Consider the following 22,033-nt stretch of genomic DNA (forward strand, 5'->3'; position numbering starts at 1 on the left):
TTTCAATTGTAAAATATTAATTCTACATTTGGATGACTCAAGGGGGTCCTTTCCCACATACTCTGGCCCGAAGCCTTCCATTTGTTTCTGACACTACATGCCCCTTCCCACGTTGTATTGACTCAGCCTAAGAGATCTTGACATGTCGACATCCACAGCAATGATTCTACCGGTTCCTTCCTGTCCAACTATCCACTGTTAATATCCCAATTCAGCATTTACATTCTCTCCCCTCAACTTTTACAATAGTCTCCCCATCTCCAGGAGATAGGCTACTACTTCCAGATTTTGTTTCCTTCAGTTCAACTCAGAGTGTGTTTTCCTGTCCAAATTGTTGCAATAATTCCCAATACCAACTGGATTGAACATACCTTCAAAGCCTTCTCCAGTATGGTCCAGCCCTTCCTGTCCACACATATTACACACAGCTCACAGTCAACGTAGGCTCCAGCCAAATGGAATCATGTACAATTTCTCAATATTACAACTTTTTCCTGAAAATGTTTTTGTGTGTTCCATCTCCCCCAGAATGTCCTTTCTCTACATTTGTTGCCAAAACCCTACTCTTCTTCATGAGTTTTCCTTCCTAAAGTCCACTTGTTTCAATATATTTTTTCAAGATTTTCTAATGAGGTGATTTATTTGTTTCTGAACCTCACCTTTATTTATACCGTTTTCAAAGTTATAAGACATTCCATTTATTGGGCCCTTCCCGTGTGTCTAGCATTATGCTAAGCAACCTGTTAATATTCTGTAATGCAATCTCCCATGACAGCTCTCTGATGCAATTGTTATTGTGCCACTCTTTGATGGTAAAGACACATCACAGGTTGGGGTCCTCAGGAAGCTGACTTGAGCTGAGCCTTTGGTGTGCTTATTAAGGGTGCTCTTGGGATCAACAGCTATGGGAGTGGAGAAAAGGAAGCAGGAATGAGCAGAGGGAGAAGTTGAGCTGTGATGAAGGCCAACGGCAGCTGCAGGAGACCTTATAGGGAGCGAGAATGGTGCTTCAGATGTGTCTGAGGTTAAGCCAGGCCCTTCTATAGCAGCGTCAGTTAATCACTGGACATGAGCACCCTCGAAAGGGTCATGACCTGGAGTAAAGCGGTGGAAGCCTCTACCCACAGCATTCCTAGCAGCTAAGCCAACAGTCCTCCCCTGCATGGGGATCTGGGTAATGCATCTTATTTCTGTCACAGGACAGATGGTAGACGGAGGAAAGTTAAACAATGGCTCAAGGCCATCTAGGTAGTGAGTGGTGATGATTAGTTTGGGACTTTGGTCTGATCATGAAGCCTCTATCATTAACCAGTGTTCTCCTGCCTCCCTTCTCCTATCAATGATCATGTAGCAGCTCCTATCACAGCTAATATCAAACTGCTTTATGGCCTTATAGATTTTTAACTCAGAGATTATGTTTAAACCATCCTTATCATATTAAAAAATGCTTAATGAATGACATTCAATGAAAGATTCCATGGTGAAATGTCAATAGGAAAACCCCATTTGATGAGGAAAAGGCAACTGATTTTTTTATCCAATTCTGTCATGTAATCGACAGGAAAAGTAAAAATTAGCTGACCCCAAGTTGTACCAAGTTGCTTCAGGACTTAGGAAAATGGCCAAAGGCAGGGTGGGGCACTAGGAACCAGGGCCTGGGTCATCGACCTCTTAGGACTGGGAACCAAGAAGTTTTAAAAACTCCCTCTGTCCATCACACAGCCTGTCCTGAGGGATGCTGAGCATGTTTATTCTGCATTGAGCTGATTATGCTATACATCAGCCTAGAAATATTGATGAGCAGTCAGTTCTAGCCCAATGGACAGCTGGTGGAAAGGTAGAGGTCCAGGGCATCTGATCCCCAGGCAATAAATGTGAAGAGAAATCACCCTGGAAAACTGGTCACTGCTGAGCTAATGCCTGGTTGATAAGTCATGTGGGGGCACAGCTGCCTGGGAGATCTATAGGGACATGGATTCCTATATGCTGCACATTGAAGGAGGTGGGCAGTGGGTTAATTGAAGGGTAGGTGTAAGTCATCTCTCTTAGACAGCAGAGGAGAGAAACCAGTTATTTCACCAGAGGGTAGAAGGGCCTATTCTAGCAGGTCTTGCAGTCTAGTAGCTTCGCCCCCTGGCGGACATCACATTTAGTCACCCATAATGTCATGGATGTTGAGTCCTAAAAACAGAGGTTGAGAAGGCATGTAGCCAGAGGCACATGAAGATAGGACTGCTCCACTTAACCCTGTTTCTTCGTATAATAAGGCAATGGATGGAAGTAGAGTGGAGTGGTTATGAAACCATGAAATCAAGACTCAAATCTTGATGGTCTGATTCCCAAGCCTGAATTTTAACTGCATGACCTTGGACCAGTTACCTGTCTCTAAGTTCAGTTTCCTCACCTGTAAAATGGGACTAATCATACTATCTACATCATAGGCTACTTTTTTTAGTGATTAAATGTTTCAAAATTTCAAAGCAGTGAGAAGAGTTTCCAAATATTGTAAGTGATAAATAAATAACAAAAACAATGGTATGAATATAGGAAACGTCGCCAGCTCTTTGGTAAAGGGGGGGGGGGGGGGCACAAGATCTGCTTTCTGAGCAGGGGTGAAAGTCTTTCAGGTTAAAGTCTTTATCCCATATCTCTTTGTGTCATGAGGTACCTTGTATTGGGTGCAGGAAAGAATGTACAAAAAACCCCACTACATTGACTTTCCTTTAGGGTTAAGAATATACCCTAGAAAAAGGCCTATCGTCTCTGACTTTCTGGGTTTGTGAAATAAATCCAAGCAGCTCCATGAGCAGACACCCCTGCTCTGATTGTTCATGAAAGTGAAGTATGCACAGGGCAGTGTGTCTAAAAGTATGTGTCTTCTCAAAATGTCAGTGACATTTGCTCGGAGAGGGATAAATCACATCACCTGGTTATTTTCTTAGTAACTCCAGGGAGCTGTGCTTCGTAGGTAAAAACCCAGACATTGGACTCAGAGCCTTCCATTCAATGTTATACCTTCATCACTTATTAGCTTCGAGGCATTAGACAAGTTAACCTCTCTGAACCTCAGCTGCTCCATCTGCAAAATGAGGACAACAATATCTCCCTGTGGGGCTGTTGTAGGTGACAAAGGCCTTTGAAAGAACTGGACACAGAAGGATGACTAACCATCACGTTCTGAGTGCTCACTGTGCTGTTATGCTCACTGTCTGTGGAGCTGGAACCCAGGGCTGCTCTTCTTAATTGGATTCACGCTGTGTGTCTCAGTATTAAGACACATAAAATCCAAAGCTGATTTTATACTTACTAATAGCTCATCGTGAACTCTGCTATATGACTGTCACAAACTCTCACGGTCTTAAGGAGCACATGTTTGTTTATGGTTTCATTGCCTTCAAAGCATCTGTGATGTGTCTGCAAGTGTGGAGCTCAGTCTGCAGATGTCAGACAGATCTCCCATGGGCTCCAGCTCTTTCCAGTCATTCCTTTGCACAAGGATTCCCCTCACCATGAAGCCCTTCATGGACAAAGAGGAAATGTGCCTGGGCAAGAGAAAGGACTGTGTGCACTCACCTCCACCAGGGACTTTTTGATCACTCGGCTGATGTCCCTCCTCCACTCAGGGATGTCCGGGTTGTAGTCGTCCAGGTTTGGAGAAAAGGACAGGCGAAGAGATCGAAATTCCTCTGTAGATACAAGAGCAGGGCGGTTACTGTAAGTCCAATAGTTAAGAAGTCTGCATGCTTTGTATTGTATGCAAAGCCCTAATTGAAGGGCCCTTTCCTCCACACTCAGGGGGAAGACCCTACTAGAAGGCAAATTCCATATCCCATCCCTGCTATCTCCTGGCTCATTTTCCAGACTAAAGCCCTAGGCTCTCGCCCCTGCCTACCTCCAAGCCTTTTCCCATTGTCCCCAATTCCAGACTCTGCACTCCTGACACTCAATGACCTGAAGCACCCCGAAGGCTCCTCAAGTTTATGCCCCTGTGCCTGTGCCTACACAATCCCTTGGCTGGAATGCCCCACCTTCCATGCAAACAATAGCCAAGCTCTCCTTGGTGCACTTACTGAATGAGTACCCTCTCCCACTATGTTCTAACTTTCTTTTTTATGGCACAACTGCATTCTGCACATACTTTCATTATTATTATGACTGTATAATAATAATTATTATATCATTACATAATAATTATTATTATAGTCATGCTGTTGCTATTTTGCATTTGCATGAAAGTTCTGTATAATGGAATTTAAAGCTCCTTAGTTCAAGGGTTTTGTTAGTTGTCTCCGTAGTCCCTGAGTTAGGATGTAGGTGGAATTACAAAAGCAAGGATTTTATTAGTAGAATCATCTAGTAGAGAACTGGGGAAAAAGCCAGAGGAGCTTGGAGCACTTTCAGACTGTGATGCACACAGGACATTTTAGTGGGAGAAGGAAGGAAGGATGGGTGGCTGCTCTGTGGTCTGTGGGAGGTTCAGAAAGACTGCTGGGAGTCTTCTAGATAGTCAGCCAGCAGAGTCCCCTGTGTCCCAGGAATAAGTCCGCTCTCCTATTTCTGTCTCACTTAGTCATTGGTGGGTATGAGCCCATGGAAGTCATGGCCCTGGCCCCAGCATGGTGCTGGGTTTCAGAGCACAGCTCTGAATCATAGCTCAGCATTTGGCACATGGCTCCGCACTGCATTTAGAACACAGTTCAGATTCTTACCAGGGCCTCATCCTCCCACACAACCCAGCACTGACTTTCTCTGCTGCCTCACGTCATGCGGGGTCCCCACTCCGGGACCCTGCCTTTCCCCAGGTTCCTCAATCTGCTATGCTCCTTCCCACATTAGTGTGCTTTCACTTCCCCAGATGATAGCATCCTCAGCTCTTTCCTTTCATTCAGTCTCTCCTGAAGAACCCCTTCCCACCAGCCACTTAGGTGTCCTCCCTTCTACCAACTCAAACACCCTTCACCACATGACCCTGCTTGTTTTTTCATATTTCTTGCTACTTAAATTATTTTGCTTTTATTGTCTGTCTCCCTCTGGAATATAAACTCACTGAGGAAAGGGGCATTGTGTTCCTGGATCTATGAAATAGTACTCATATCATGGTAGCTTTTGAATTCCTATCTGTAAGTCATTTAATGAATATACTTTTTAATTGAACAAATAGATGCATAAATTACAGTGGAGGCTCTCTGTAACTTTTGCATTTACTATTTCACAAGTATTTCTTTCTTGTCTTAAGCAGGTCCTTAACATGGGCAGTGTTGCTGACACATTCGGGAAACTAACAGCCCACCTGCATTTCCTAACAATGCTAAAGACTCATGGACACAGGCATTGATAACTCTTACATTAAAAAGTGTGTATTAATAGCAGTTAGCCTAGTCTCAAGATGTATTTCTCAAAGCTGGACAATGTTATGAGTCACTGGTTACCAGTGTGGATACCACCAGCTCAGTTCTGATGGAAAAATAATGAAACGCATGCTAATTAGTAGCCGGGTCAATGGCAGCACCAGGAAATTGCCTGCTGAATCCCAACTTTTTATTTCAAAGGCACGCTTATGTCATCTTCACTTTCCCAGAGCCTCTTACCAAACTGTAGAAACTTCATCTAAAAGGGGAGATGTTTACCTTCATAAAAGGACACAAATGAGAAAAATGATGAAGCTCCCTCTGTAATTACTTAGCACGCTAAACAGCAGGGCAGGGAGGGAGTCAGCTGAGAAAAACGATACTTAAGTTTATTCAACAAATGAGGGGTGCACATGGAAGGACTGAGGGGTAAACACCAATAATACGTAAATAAATACACATACAGCTGCTGGGAGAGAGGAATTGTACCCATTCACATTTTCTTCTCTTTTGTAGTAAAAATGTAAACCTGTGTCCTCAAGTAAATTAAGGGAAATAATGTAAAGGAAATTTTCTTTCCTCTGTTCTATCGTGTGGCTTTTCCACTAGCTCACTCCAGAGTTTGAAAATCTCCCCGCCTTTTGTTTTAGTTGAGCTCAATCTTGCCTAACTCCCTGTGCGGCAATTTGCCTTTAATATGTCACACGTCATTAAAATTTTCTACACATATATATGCAATTCTGGACAAGTCCTCTGACTAAAGACAAATTAAGGATGTGTGATGGTTTGGGAATCTGGTTAGAGGAGGAGGAACCACCTCCCCCCCTCAAGATTTCAATGAAGAGGCCTTTTTTAAATGAAGATAACCCTTGGATGGGGTGACTCTTTTTTGGATGATGCCTTTCAAGAGATTTTAGGAAGAGGGAAAACTAAGCTTAGCAAGAGGGTGGAAAGTGGTTAGGAACATTCTCTCTGGATTCAGAGTCTTAGGCTCTGTTTATTACACTTTTCTCATATTTTCTCATTTGTAAAACAAAGATAATTATAGCATATTTCTCCTAAGTCTGTTCAATAAAACAGATCATACATATCAAGTGCTTAGAACAGATGCCGGTAAAGGTTCCGTCAATGTTCATTACTACCACTGCCGTCATCATTATTATTATTGGATCTGTCACTGAACAGCAGAATAGTGTTAAGCCAGGAACTTCCCATTTCTGGGCCACCATTTCCTATGTGCAAAATGACTAGTTGGACCATATAAGTCCAAAGACCATCTAGGTTTAAAGTTCTCACTGTGGTTCTAATGAGAAGATCGCTGATATGCTTAACCAATGGGACATCTGTGGGACGAGGGCCTCAGTGTTCCTTAGTGACGCCTGGGACATCCAGGAAGGTGAGAGAGAAAAAAGCATCAGACGGAAGAGACATGAGAGCCAGCTAAGCAGGGTCATCTCAGAGCATGGGCCCTGGGTAGAGATGGTCTGTGTCGGAAGCCCAGTTTCACCACTTACTAGACGGCAAGTTATTTTCCCATCTGAAAAAAATGAGAGTAATAATATCACCGACCTTACGGCAGGGCTGTTATGAGGACTCAACGCATCCCACAGCATAGAGAGGAGGAGGGAAGCAGGGGAACAAAAGCTTTCCTTCTTTTTGGCCCCCTGGCTGAGCGGCTGCCTCCCTGATGGGACCTTGTGAGGGAAACCAGAGTCCTGGTCTACTTTCACTTAGTATTTGAGCTTATCAAGCCTCTTGGGGTAGGAGTGTGTGTGTGTGTGTGTTGGGGGGGGGGTGGGGAGGAAACATGAAATCTAACCCCCAGATATGCAAGGAATATCGTCCTCAGACATGTTCAAAGTTACTTACAAATTACTTTCTAAATTTGAAGGTGAAGTTGGCAAGATGAGAAATGAAATACAGAACCTGCATCAGAATCAATTAATTCTGGAACTGGGACAATTGGTATTATCTTAACCACCAGCTGGTGTTTGCCTGACCCCCCTTTCCTTATCTATCTATCATCTATCTATCTATCATCTACCTATCTCCCTCCCTTCTTTCTCCCTCCCTGTTGTACTCTCTCTTTGCACAGCATTTACTTTCCCTATCGTCTTTTAAATTCTTTTTTATTTTAATTTTCCATAATGCATATGTACCACTTGCACATTAACAAAAAAATTTACATTTTTACCATCCACCAATAACACTTAGTGCATCCATCTGAATAACCTTCTATGCAGAAAAAATTTCCCCAAATGAGGTCAATTTGTAAAAACTATTTTTTCAATCTCCCATTTTCAATCAATAATTACACCTTTCCAGTTCAGTAAATGCTCATTCCATCTAATACTCTGACCATACTCAACTTCCCCAATGGATTACAAAGTTGTTCTGTACAGCGACTTGTTCAAACTAATATCCAGTCTATGACAATGCGTGACTGCCTGTTATGACCCTTCATCTCTTTTAATGTAGCAGAATGCTTTTCTGATACAGATTTGTGTAAAAGATTTACAGAGTATTTAGATATTGGTAGATTCCTTTGACTAATCAAGACTTTTAAAGCTGAACTTTATAAAAAGCCTCAATATTAACCAGTTTCTTTTATAATCAGTTTTAGCTATTCAAACGCCCCCAAAATATCAAAAGCCATGAAAGAGCCTTACATATAGCGAAGCTCGCTCTACCCTACCTAAGGCGAGTGCGCGAATGGCCACTCTACATGCACCAGAGCCACACTGAGAAACAGCACAATAAACCCTCTGGGTCCTGGGACTACTATTTTGCTGGTGAATCAATCATATCTTCTGCAAAAGAGTGGACGAGATCTGACTGGAGCTCTTTCTCAACCACTGTCCTCGGGGCTCTGGTTAGAGGTCATAAGCTGGATGGCCTCTGGCACTACGGGACCAAGACACGTCCTCTGAGCAGGAGGGCAGCAACGAGTCAGTGAAGGCGGAGGACTCACCGTACACCGCGATGGTCTTGGTGTCTTGCAGGATGGCGTTCCCGGCTGAGACCTGCACCGTGATGGTGTTCATCCCTTCGGAAGTGAACTTGAATGATATGCTGCCCTCCAAGGTGATCAGGGGCTAAGATAAACAGGGGCGCAGAGTGAGCGGGAAGCTCTTCATTTACAGACGCGACAGTGCTAGCTCTGAGCCGCCAGCAAGCCACTCAGATCAGCGGGGGCTCTTTCTGGTGACAACTGCCTCTGTTCACACTTCCCCATCATCTCACGTCCAGGCCAGGAAGGGGCTCTTAGAGCCATGACCCCAAGTGGTTCTGCCCATTCCTTGTGAAGTAGACCCTTCTCTTCTGGCACTATATTCATCAAGGGCAGGAAAGATTGACAGGTCTTGCTTGCTGGTGGGTTATGTGTCTCCCTTTATGGGTAACCGCTCATATGAAGCAGATCCAGGGAAACATTCAAATCAGATTAAAACAGAGGGCTCATGTGAACACTGATTTAGGCAGTAGTCACTGAAAATCTACAGGCTGCCAGTTGTTTATCTCCAGGGTATACTACTCATATTAAATTACAATGGAAAGCAGCGACCAGCAGCACCAAAACCACAGCAGTTAGACAGAAGTGACCCGGTGTGGCTTGGCTTCCTCTGAGAAGCCCTCTCTGCAGTTTCTTGGAAGCAGCTGCTATGGAAACAAGTACTAATTGGATAGCGGTTTGAGGAGTCAAAAAATAAATAAATAAATGAACGCGATGATGATTTGGAGCATTGCCTGCGATGCAATTGGATGTCAGGGTCCTGGAGGGAAAGATTATTAGCCTACTGACCTCCCTCAACTCACTCCCCGCAATCGTTTCTTTCCTGTCTTTTCTTAATTAATTTTAAAATCAAAATTCATTTAATTCCCTGGATGGCAGAGGAAAGGCAAAAGCCAGCCTAAGAAGGTTGCTCAACACAATCTGTTGAAAATTTGGTTTTCTGCTAAAAGGTAAACAATAGGAGACACGGAATGAAGTTGTTCTGGGGCTTTCACCTTCCAGTCCTGGCTTTCAGGCAAATAACATGGATTTCTGCCCTTCCACTGTGGGCTGTGGGCCCAGTTTGAGCAGAAGTAATAAAAAAGGACTTTTCAGCTGAGTTATGTTAACTGTAGAGGTGAGAGACTCCTTCGCTGTCTAGGGGCGGGGTGGGGGGGGATCCTCGATGCCCTGTGCAAAATTATGTCTCAAGTTAAAGCCAAAGTTCAGCTCTGGGGTAGAACAAGATTTGCATTGAAATACAATGCGTTGCGTGGGAACAGCTGAGTCATCAAGTGAAAACAACTTGGCGGGAAATTAGATGTGGCTTCCAGTCCCGGGCAGTATGTCCAGTGCCCTGTGGGGAGGGATGCTCAGGGTCCTTTGTCTCCTGCCGAAATTTGGAAGCAAATTTTAAATTCTGAGAACGGAGTGAGTTCAACACTGGCGCAGCACGCAGCCCGGTGTGAGAACAGAAGCCCGCGCAGGCGTCGGGGGGCCTTGGGTCCTGCGCCTGCGGGACTGAGACTGAGCGGGCCGCTCCGTCTGCCTCACCCTCACTTCTGTCATCTGCAAAAGGGACTTGAGTAAATGAGGCTCAGGTCTCTACTGGTTTAAAACGGTTGCTGACTTTGATCACGGGAATGTTTTGGGAAAAGATAAAGGGTCAAGCTGACCTAAGGTAGTGGGCGAGGGGGCCATCTAGGGGCTGGGTGGTAACGGGCATCTGTTGCTTTTGCCTGGCCCGTATCCATCAGCCTCTTTTCCTTTTGAGGACTGTTCCCTCCCTTGCGTTGGTCCATGTGGTTCTCAGGAGGCTGACTTCACCACTTCTCTTTCCAGCCCAGCAGTGTGACCAAGCCTGGCCGGTCATACTCTGTGCCAGCACCTCGACCGAGGCCTGGCCGGTCATACTCCATCCCAGCTTCTGTAAAGCTTGGGCTGCAGCTGAGGGTCCCTGCAAAGGAATGTCCAGCTAGACAAGGACAGTCACACAGAGGCAGGCAGAGGCGAGAAGCAGGGGTGATGCGGTGGGAGAGAAACAGACGCAGGCAGAGAACCAGAGGGACAGAGGGACAGAGCGCAGGCTGCTGGGAATATTGCTGCACTGAGGGCCTGCTGGCCCCGGGCGGGGCCCCCTGACCCCTGAGTCCCTCAAGCCATCCCCCTCCGTCTCTGCTTTAGCCAGTGTTGCTGAGCAGCCACGGACCCCACGCGGGAGGCTCCCCGGCGACCCACCTCCGTGTTGTTCCCATACCACCACACGTAGGTGAGGGTGCCCACTTGGCTGGGCCACAGCACCGCCGTCGCGTTCACCTCCTTGTTCTTCGTGGTGACGAAGGGGAGAGCCAGGTGCACGTGCTCCAGGGGGCCTGGGGCAGAGAGAGGAGGCGCATGGAGCGGACGCGGGCTCCGCTGCGCAGCTCTGCCCCGAGGCTGCCCGCGAGACTCGGGGGGCCTCCGAACCCAGCCCCGGCCCCCGGGAAGTGCTCGGGCGCTGCCTCGACTTTGAAGAAACGGGTAATTGTGAGTAATTCCGTCTCCGCGTGCCCATTTACCGACCTCCTCCCAGGCCTAAAACCTGAGTTATTTACGGGCAAAAGCTTAAAAATCGGCAAGTAATTTACAAAGTCCGTAAGTGCCCAGGCCGCAGTAGGAGATTTCACAGGGAAATACAAAGTCTTGCCGAGAGGTTATATGCTTGGCGGTAAAGCAGGGCTGTGAAAATATCATGGAATCCACGTTGGGTGGTGAGGGAGGGAGGGGTAATTATTCTTTATTCCTTTCTGGATTTTAAAGATCTGTGTGGGTGTGTATGAGTGTGTGTGGGGGTGTGTGTGCATGTCAGTCAGTGTGTGCGTGCGTGCATGTGTGCTCGTCTGTAAAGCACCTGGCCAGGTAAGCCTGGACACACTGTGCTCGGTGTTGAGCTGAGCTCGTCCGGGACACCGGCTAGCCTGAGCGGGCAGACTGCCCCGTGGGTCTCAGCTTTTCAGGATGTGCTGAACTAAATAAACAAAAGATAACCCTGTCTGTGGAGGCCCATTAGGCCAGAAACCTTAATCAGATGAACAAACCCACAAAGACAGGAACATCCTCCCAGTAGAGAACCACCGGCACCTGTCCTAGGATCCCTGCCCTTGTCTGCGTCACTGTTCCCAGGAAAAATGCAGTTTCCTCTCAGGTGGACCCAGACAGAAATCCGTCATCCCCACACTGTTCCACGAGATAGAGAAGAAAGTGGAACCTGGGGCCGTCCCACCTGCTTACTCACTGCCCCTCCTTCTGTGTGACCTTTCCAGGGGCTTCCTGGGACACGGTCTCCAGCCCCTTCCTCCCTCCACATGCTCTTTCTCTGAGTAATGTCACCCACACCCTGGCCTTCAACTATCAACTGCATGCGAAGGGTCCTCAAACCACCTTCTCGACTCCAGACTCAATTAGCAGCCAGATGGTCCTGAGAAGCCCAGGACTGTCCCCCGTCTGTGTTCCCCTCACGTGGATGAGCACAACCAGTGTGTGTCCAGGGGAGCAGCCCAGAAGCAGGGAGTCCATCCACAGTGCTTTCCTCACCACCCACATCCATCTGGGAGACCACTGATCCGGTTCCACAAACACTCACCGGAGCTCCCCTCGCCCACCCCAATCCTGCCCTGGTTCAGATGCTACCCAGCCCCCTTGCCTGGACCATTACCTCTCTTACCGATTCCCTGCTCTCACCTCTCCCTACCCTTTACGTGTCCAATGCCTGCCTCCCTCAGTAGCACACGAGCTGCTCCCGGCGCCTAGAATAAAACACGTGCTCCGGGGCGAGGCGGCAGCAAGCACAGGGACCCCCAGGGGCAGGCGGGTCTCCGTGTCTGAGGAACAGTGAGAAAGGCCGACAGCTGCAGCTCGAGGCGGAGGGAAGGGGTGGAAGCCAGCGAGGTCTAAGGGGCACTCAGGACACGCCGCATCTGGGCCTTGTAGGCCCTGAAATACTAACGCCTGCTTGTGCAACCTGCACGTCTGTGTTATACATTCACACAGTGCACACGATGACTACGTGTGTACCTCTCACCCTCCAAAGAGTTCCGAGAGAGATTTTCCCAGAAAGCCAAGTGGATCATGCTAGTCACCTGCTCAAAACTGAAACCCGCGTTACCTAATTATAACAACAACGACGGCATTTGTGAGTCGAGGCCGCAGGTGCAGCCGTCTGGAGGGTGAGAGCCCTTCACATTTACCTTCCTAGGGAAGGCTGGCACCGGTTCCAAGACACAGCAGATCCCCGCACATCCGCCGGGTAACAAATGATATAATTTCCTGTCTCCGCTTTTGTCCATGCTTCTCCCTCTTTATAGAATTTGAGGCTCCGTGACCAGCATACAGAACCAAATTGATTTTCTGGCTTATAAGCCACAGGATAAAAAGTAGTTGGTCATGTGTCAGAATGGTTCGATGAAGTGATAAAGGGCAGCGCTACAGAGGGATGGCTGAGCACCACATATTCTGCTAATGGCATTTAATTCTCAGTTAATCCTCACAGCCACCTTATGGGCAGCCACTACCAACATCCCCATCTAGAGATGGACAAGCAGAGGAAGGTGACCTGCCTCGATTCCAGGGAGTGAACCAAAGCAGCTTGATCTCAGAGCCCATGCTCTGGCCAGCTGAAAATGCTCAATAAGACTGTCCCCTTTAAACAGAAGAGCCATGAAGAGTCACTGCTTACTGATGACTTAAAATGATCCAGGCACTGGAAAAACGAACTTGACCGGTCTCTCATAGATTCCACGGCTCCTCTAGTCTGCTGTTTGCTCCTGAAGGCCATGCCTTATCCCACCCTAAGGCCTTAGCTTTTACTCCTTCCTCATGGCACCTGTCAGACTTCAGTCCCAGTTCCAGGGTCCCCTCTTGTGTGACAGTTCTCCTGATTCCCCAGATCTGAGTTAAATGAATCCATTAGAATACAAGAACTAGACCAGCTCTGTTAGTTCCATTCTAAAAGGGTTCATCTTTTCTGTCTGTCACATAGGAGCTTTTAACAGTTTTTTAAAAGTCAGAACATCAAAGTAACGATGGTGCCTGCGTACCCTGTTAATGACAAAAATTGAATCTTTTCCTTGAAATATCGTCATTCATTCATTTCAACAGCTTTTGAGTGCAACTAGGTGTCAGGCATTATTCTACGTGCCGGGGACACCTGGAGCTAGGAGGAGCTTATGTATCATTGAGGGAGGCAGGCATGGGGTCTGTGGGAGAGTGCCTTTTTTGACAGTCTGGTCAAGGAAAGTCTCTGAGAAGAAATGACATTTGAGCAGCGACCTGAATAAAGTACAGAAGGGACCAGGTGTCTCTGTGATGCTCCGGGGTGAGGACAGAGCAAGTGCACAGGTCCTGAGGAGAGCGTATGCACCCCTTGTCTGAGGGGCAGCAAGAATGGGCTGCACTGCAGAGATGGGGGGGCCTGGAAGCCCAGGAGATCTAAGAGGCATTCAGGACATGCAGCATGTCAGCCTTGTCGGCCCTGAGGTACGCATAGGTGCGTGTGCATGAATTCATTCCTGCATGTTTATACATTATACATTCGTGTAAATGTGTGGAATTTTCCAGATTCCCACATCCTCTTGCATTCATTTACTTTTTATGTGTTTAATATACCTACTTCCTGATGCCCCAAAGCCTACCCCTTAAGCATCTCTCTTCCGCACAGGGGTCGCGGTCTGCCCCAAAAGAGCTACAGAAATGAACCCCAGGCCCTGGAGGCCCCACCTGGCTTCCTGCATCACGACCAGAGCTGAGCAAGGGGGCAGCTGCTTCTCGGGCAAACAGGTGCCTGCAAGGCCCTGAACGAGCAGCAGGTGGCACCGCATCACTCCAGATGAGTCTCGCTGGCGAGGTGGCTGAGGGGGCTGCAGAGTTATTTGTGTGACTGAGGTTTCCCTGCTCTCGTCTTCTTTAGCCCTCCTGTGCTGCAGGAAACAGCTGACGGTTCAGCTGTGTGTGTGCGTGTGTGGGGGGTGTGCGCACATGCACATGCACTGATTGTCCTGGCCTGCCTGCAGCATTTGTTCTGCAGGCCTCCCTGACCACCAAATGAGAGTGTGTATGCAGCATACTGCTGATGTCTGAAATGTTTAAAAATCCACTAGAAGAAACAGAAGCATAAAAGTGTAAAGACGAGATCCTAAAACAGAGCTCCTTAAACTTCAGTGTGCATAAGGATCATCTTAATCTGTTCAGAGCAGGTTATGGGGCCATTGGGAGTTCTACTTCAGTAGGTCTGGGATGGGGCCCAGGACACTATATTTTTGTCATGTAGTTTTGGGGCAGGTGACTCATTAAACCACACTTTACAAAACCCAAGTGTGACATATGCTGGCCAATATAATGAGCGTGTGAAAAGTTGCAAAGCTACACAAGATCTCGGGAAACTTATCACTTTCCCCTAAGATGGAGACAGGGCGACATATGCAAAGGGCGTTTTTGTAAGGAGGCTGCCGAAGAGAGGTGAGGGAAGAAAATCCATTTCGTTTCTTTTACCTTCCATTCTGCACATGTGCACAGTTTTCAGTGATTTTTTTTCTGCAAGACTGGCTTAGATAAGGCAGCTTTCTGAGCAAGAATCTGCATGTTCTCTAAATTCTCTGCCCCATCCAAACCACGGAGGGCAGGGCAAAGGGGTCTCCTTAGTTTGCAAACAAGCAGAGCACAGTGAACACTTTCCCTGAGGAGTTTCTACTGTCAGGCTACAACTGCTTACCCAGCCCCTCCCCTCCTAGAAATGTTACAGCAGGAACAGCCTCTCCATTTGTTTCTGATGACCTTTGCCAACTCCTAGTAAAAGGCCTCTTGATTTGGAAGCAAATCACCTTTCTGATCTGGAAGTGGCAGGAGTGTGTTCAAGACGGGCAATTGGGGGAGTCCCAGGTGGACGGGAGGGAGGGAGGGAGAGGGGCAGAGGGCAGGCCTGGCAAGCTGAGCTCAGAGTTGCTGCTCGGAACCCACTAAGGACACATGCATATGCTACTCTGTGATACCTGAAAATCAAGCTTTACTAGTGAACAGGGTGCAGCATATTATGCTAAACAGAACCTTTCGGGAACAAAATGTGCATTCCTTACGTGACAGAGAAAACTCTAGGCTCAGAGAGATGGAACGACTGGGCCAGGTATCCAGGCCAGCCTCTGGACCTCCCAACTCCCAGCTCAGTCCACTGCTCAGTTTTTGTATTTTTCTAAATGCCATCCTCCCCCCCCCCCCCCCAAACTGCCATGATACCCTTCAGGTTTGAGATTTGGAGAAATGTGAATCAAAGATGGTACTGTTCTGACTTCTAGGTAGTTTAAAAGTGTCAAAGTCACAGTACTTCTCAGGTCCTTTTCTCAATCTGAAAGAAACGGCCTGTGCTGCCTCTTATGGTATCAGGGTACAGGTGTCTGGATAAGTGACGGGGTCCTGGGCGTAGTAACACGCACTGGGGCTTTTAGGAGAGTGGCACTCAGGAACATGCTGAAAATGCTCATGAGGTGGGTTTTGCATGTATGTGAATTCAAGAAAGTTTTAAAATAATCCTCTTTAATATAGTTCCTATAAAAGAGTTCATTTTTGTCCCCAAGAACAGGCTTAGAAAGGGGTTCCATTATACGATGCATGCTAATCCAACCACTTAACCCAAAAAGAGCCTAACAAAATTAAAATCAGAACACAAAACTTTCCATTACAAATTGTCTTCCACTAAGGTTAAGGCCAAATCCCATAGCCACTTCCCTAGGCTAATGAGACCCCCCAAAATAGCAAGTGAACAGAGCAGCTCATTTCTTTTAGAAGTTGTGGCTTCAGCAACCTTGAGTCTTGAGCAGAGGCCAGCTCTGTGCTGCTTTTCCCTCCCTGGATTTAGTAAACCCAGGAGGGGGCTGGGGTAGAGAGGAACCCCTCCGGGATATGATTCTTTTTCAGGATGAGAAAGAATCCATAGGGCATCCAGGAGAGCGAGCTGTGGATGATGCTATGAGAGACCCTGAGCAATGGAATCAAAAAGCTACTGCTGAATCTGAAATCGGTATTTACGCATGGTTGGAGTATGGCAGTGGTTAAATCAATATATTGGACATGGAATAGAATTACTGTCATTCTTAGGAGAGCGGCTCTCTAACAAAAATCCCCCGTACAGAACTGTGGACAATGACAGGCTGCTAGGCAGGCAGCCGTTCTCAGCAAATGCGTTATCATTTGGTTAAAAGTTATTTTAATAACCCAGTGCTTGTGATGTGTTTCTGAAAGTTTTATGATCGGTCCTATGATATTATCACTTGAGATTATTTCTTAGTACCAGACAACTCCAGGAAGTTTATATAGGCCAGCTGACGGGTGGCAGTCAGCAGGAAGGGAGCCTATGAAATGTGTCTTGAACATATATAGTGGGACAGCAAGGGCACTGCTTCTAACGTAAATGTTCACGTTCTATCAGGATGATCCGCAAACATGTGGAAGGGGGACAGGGGCTGCTGGAGACTTAGTTCCTCTAACCCCAAGCCACTGTTGGCAGTGACAGTAACCTTAATGATCAAGAGCTGGGATGGGAGGCAGGTGGGTCTGAGTCTGAAACCTGGCTCTGCCACGTAGTAGGTCTGCCACTTCAAATGGGCTATGTAAGCTCTAGGGACCTCACTTGTTCTTTGAAAGCAGGGTTTCCAATAGTGCCTACTTCAGAAGGTTGTTTTGAGGACTTAGATTACACATCTAAGAGCCTGTTCAACACAAAGCCCCGCCTGGCACACAGTAAGAATTTAAAAATTTTAACTGAGGAGAGGGAAGTGGGGTTGGCAAACTGGGAATCTCCATAAAACTCTGTTTAAACTCGAAGGAGGTTTCTTCAAAGCCCCTCTGTCATGAGTGTTCAGGAGAGAAAGGTCCAGAGTTGCCAAGAGAACAGGATTCTTCAGGTGCCCAATGAACTCTTGGGGGTCTCTAAATAGTGTGTCCTTCACTGGGCCACAGCGGCTTAAAAAATATTTCAGTTAGTACATCCTGCACTCAGTTTGGTTCAGCGGGCCCGGGGCGGGTGAGAGGCATGGGGTATTGCTTGGCCTTAATACTCTTAGCCTAATACTTGGAATTAATTTGAACAAGGCCACTCATATGAAGGAGCTACATTCATTTTAAAGTAAACAATTTTTCTAGCAACTTAAACAAGTCCTGTGCCTATCTGGAGAAACTGATAAATGCACTATAGAAGGCATTTACTGTTACTCAACATGACTCAGATATTATCTCATGGTACTCGGCACACCTGTAGATCCCTCAGTGGGGAAAAAGCTTGAATATTTCTTGGAACTGTATCCCACTGTAGTTTTCTTAACATTGTTTACACTCTTTCCCTCTATGCCACCTTCTCTCTAACAACAGATCATCCCCAGCCCAGGAAACACATTTAAAAAAAAAAAAAAAAGCAAAAAAGGAAAAAAAAAATGAGAGAAATAACTCCTGGACATGGACAACTGTGTGGCGATGGCGGGGGCTTTCTTACGCTCTCCCCACTGGTCTTTCTTCTGCTCCTTTCCCCTCCTGCTAATAAGTAACTAACTAGCAAGCTTCCTCTAAATATGCAATTTTGGATTCTATTTTAAAAGGACACAATACTTAAATTATGTCATAAATCAACAACAGTAATAACATACAAGTTACATGTAAGTACAGGACGGCGCTGTCAGACCCGAGACTGTTGTCCACCCGCACGGTCACTCGGAAAATGCCCACATTGTGATAGACGTGTTTGATCCCATCTTCCATGGAGCTGAGGTTGACGTAAGACACCGCAATGCCATCACCGAAGTCCACTTGGATGAAGGTCCTCTGAACGTCACCCTGAAAAACAGCCCAGCGTCAGGGGGAAGGGAGTCGTGCCCGGGGCGCTGGGGGCTGGGGCCTGTCCTGGTTGCTGGCCCGGGAATAATGGCAGCCCGGCTCCCCCCGCAGCTGGGAGGGTCTGTGTGTTTGCCAGAATCCCTGTGACAGTCCCTGGCACACGGGCATTTACTAAGATGGATGTTCTCCAAATCTGAAGGGCACTGGCTACCCAAAGTTTCCAGGTTTGAGAAATTAAGTGTTTGACTATCAGCTCCAATTTGAGTCAATTCCTCTGACTCAAATTTGCTTAGAGTCTCCTCAGCCCTGCGAATTAAAAAAGGTGTACACGGTTTTAAATATTCCGCCTACCTGGCGTGTCACAGGCCACTTCCCGTGTGTTCAGAGCCCCCAAGTCCCCTGTTTTAGTTCTGGTTCCCTGATCATGCTGGGAAATGGATAGGAGACACCTTGCCTCCTGCCTGATATGACACTGGGCTCAACACTGTTATTATTTAAGAAAATGATGGTTAATTCTTTTATACTTCAGCATTACTTACTATCAAAATGATCTCCTTTTATTCTTCATGGAAACTTAGTGAGGAGAAAAGCAGAGATGCTCATCTATCTTACAGATGGAGAAACTTCAGTCAAGAAGGGTTTAATCGCTTGCTCAAGGTTAACGAGGCTAGTCAGCTGCAGTCCTGGGATTTGAACCCCTCTCTCTGGACTGCATTTCATTCATTACACACAGGGGCAAAGAACTGACAGCTCCTCCAGGCCATTCCCAAGCTAGATGATTTCATGGGCGTCATTCAACCTCCTTTGGTCTATGAAATGGGCATAATACCTTCCTGTCTTAACTCAAAGAGTTGTTATAAAAGACGTGTGAGTCATTAATCATCTGTAAAATCCTATCCCCAAAACAAATGACTGTAAAAACAGTGCAAGTGTAGAAGACCTGCAATACCCCTTTTAAAGTTTGTTCAGAATCACAGGATTCTGAATTTCACACAGGTAGGCAGGTGCCGATAAAGTCTGACTTATAAAATCCCAGACCTGAAAAAAAAACAACCGCCTGTGGAATTAGTCAAGATTCTTAAGGTACAATGTTTCTTAGACCAACTGACAAACACCAGCTTCCACCACACACAGCCTACACTTTAATACCCGTTTAGTCATTTGTTTTCTTAGCTTTTCCCATTTTCGGGGGAGGGGGGGTACCTTTGAACTAGAAATCTATTTTCAATTAAGTAAGGTTCATATGGTATCATATTTTGAAAAGACCAAGTTTAAAATGCTGACATTTAAAAGATTAATTCACGGGGAAAGGAAAAGCAGTTCGAATCCTATGAATCTTTGTGACCTGCTCCTCTGATCTATGCCAGGCCAAGCATTGTGAGGGGGCACACGGCAGCTCCCCATAAGGATATGGGCAAAAATTATTCCCTAGGGTGGGATAGAAACTCCACTCAAAATTACCGAACAGATACCCACAAGCCTAGACATTGTGCAAATACTTGAATTCCCTTCACTAACAAGTACAAATGTCAACCATTCTTGCTGACTTGTCCTTCATTTGGACACCGACTTGGACTGATCGATTTCTCATTCTCTTTCTGGTCAGTTTTCACTCCCATGTTTTCTGGATTTTCAACAGAGTTGCTGCCAGCCAACCTCAGAAGAAAAGCCCATCCTGTAATCCACTCCCATTATTTGGGACAAGTGTCTCAGGGAGGTATCAGGAGCAGCTAGAGTGAACCATGGAATCAAACAAACAATATACAGGGTGTGTGTACAAAACATGGATACACACTTTAACAGCTGATAGCTCAATTTTGAAAATGAAATGTACCTGAATAAACACTGCCTTTATAATTAGTCAAAGTGAGTGTGTATATATTTGGGACACCCTATAGTTTCTGAGAGAGAAGGGAAGGGGGAGGGAGAGAGAGAGAGATGGTTAGAGTTTCTTGTGGGGATGGAGTAGACATCAGGGCATCACCATTTGTGAGACCAGGGCCTCCTGATGTGGGCACAGACCCCTGGGCTTGGTGCTCGGCAGTAGGATGTAAGAGCATCAAGGGGCTGAGTCTGACAGTTGAAGGAAGCAGATTTCGTCCCTGCTGTTGTAGCTTTGCCCACTCAAGTGGAACAAACTGGATCCCAAGACTTTGCCGTCAGGGGCTCTCAGGTTCTTGGTCAGCCTACTACTACTGTAACTCTATAACTTTGGGGCTCACCTGACATCAGCTTCTGAATTCCTTGGGCTGTAATTACCACCTGAGGCAAGGATGACAACTCCATTTAGATGATAAGAAACAGGGCAAAGGGAAGATTGCTGAAGTCCTAGATCACCATTTGATCAGGCAAGCTGGCCTGGCTTAAACAGGCCTCAGGCTATTCATCCATCCATCCATCCATCCATCCATCCATCCAACCAACCAACCAACCAACCAACCAAACACCCAACTGGTAGGTATTTGAGTGTCGACCTTGTGTGAGGCCCTAAATGAGAAAAACAGATATAACCATCCAAACCAAACAGGTGTAGTCTTGGCTTTCATGAGCATACAGACTACCAGTGAGACAGATGAACTTGAAATAAACAATCTCACAAATAAAAAGTTAAGGGGTTAATATGAAGGAGAGTGCACGGCATTATAAGTTTGTACAATAGGGAGAGGTGGCATATTGAAGACCTGATCTGATTGAGAACGTCAAGGAAGGCATCCCAGAAGAAGTGATATTTGAGTCGAGGAATCCTAAAGAAAAGACACGAGTGACTGCAATGGAGGTGAGGAGCTCATGCAATGCAATGAGGACAGAGGAAACAAATATGCAAGGGCCCTGTGGCAGAAGTGGGTGGTACAGTTGAAGGAGGCTGAAGATACAGACACAGTAGGATCATGTTATGAAACGAGACTGGAGGGGAGATAGTAACGTTTGAGGACTTGTGGCTCAGGTTTCTGATCATGATCTTTCTCCTAAGAGCTGGGAAGCCATTAAAATGTTTTAAGCAGGGGCTTGGGGGATAAGGGCTTGATATTTTTAATTCAAAAAGATCACCCTGGCTACAATACAGTGGATAAATTAGAAAAAGGCAAGTATTCTGGGAATCCAATTATGGGAGTTTGGGGCAGATGATGGTGCAGTAAAGTATGAGTTGCAACAGGAAATTACATGCACCTTCCTGTCAAAATTAACTCCCACAGTTTATTAGTTTTGAAATCGGTGAATCTCAGCCTTTGGTATCAGCATCTCTTAAAGAAATTAAAAGGAAACATGCTGATGTTCAGCTACCACCCAAAACCCACCCCCTGCCTCAGGGCCTCTGGGGAGGATGCTGGGCCCAGCTGTGGTCTGAGAAGGTCCATAAGGGATGCTGGGACCCACCAGTGGCTGAGGCCTTCAGGTTCAGATTCTTGAATGTTAGGTTTTCTTGTAATGGAATTCATCTGACGATGAATACAGTCCAGGGCAAGCTGATGCTGTTCTTATTTTGGGATGATGGTAAAGTTTCCCCAGGATGTTTTACGATGCCCAGTGCTAAGGGTGCATTAATAAAGCCAGGAATGAAGACCTGAACCATTGCTGGTGACTGGTACATAAGGACATACAGAAGTTCCACAATCCATGCCCACTTCTCCAGGTCAACGAGCTGCCAGATGAGATGAGGGCACTGTGTGTAAACTTCTATGGACTGAGATGTGTCCTTAAAGACTGTATTCTCAGGGCCTAATACAGTGCCCATAGAGGATTCTTCTTGCTCAATAAATTTTGAATATTGTGCATCTCTAACATGTCTGCTCATCCGTGTGCCTTCTTATGTATTACCTCATTTGGCTGTTAGGAATCCTGGGAGACA

The 22,033-nt window shown here is 46.4% G+C and overlaps 1 protein-coding gene across 4 annotated transcripts in view; it reads right to left on the bottom strand.

Annotated features, from left to right (window-relative positions):
• The window catches only part of SORCS1 (sortilin related VPS10 domain containing receptor 1), a 394,451-nt gene that overhangs the window by 29,075 nt on the left and 343,343 nt on the right, over positions 1-22,033 (bottom strand). For all 4 annotated transcript variants that reach the window (XM_087823933.1, XM_087823932.1, XM_087823934.1 and 1 more), the window contains exons 19-22: positions 18,000-18,186; positions 10,576-10,709; positions 8,320-8,443; positions 3,574-3,686 (exon numbers count right to left, since the gene is read on the bottom strand). In XM_087823933.1, the coding sequence (XP_087680059.1) occupies positions 3,574-3,686; positions 8,320-8,443; positions 10,576-10,709; positions 18,000-18,186 (558 nt within the window). The remainder of the gene's footprint in view (positions 1-3,573; positions 3,687-8,319; positions 8,444-10,575; positions 10,710-17,999; positions 18,187-22,033) is intronic.

This window comes from Miniopterus natalensis, chromosome 14 (assembly GCF_054644295.1).
Source record: "Miniopterus natalensis isolate mMinNat1 chromosome 14, mMinNat1.hap1, whole genome shotgun sequence".
Classification (NCBI taxonomy): domain Eukaryota; kingdom Metazoa; phylum Chordata; class Mammalia; order Chiroptera; family Miniopteridae; genus Miniopterus; species Miniopterus natalensis.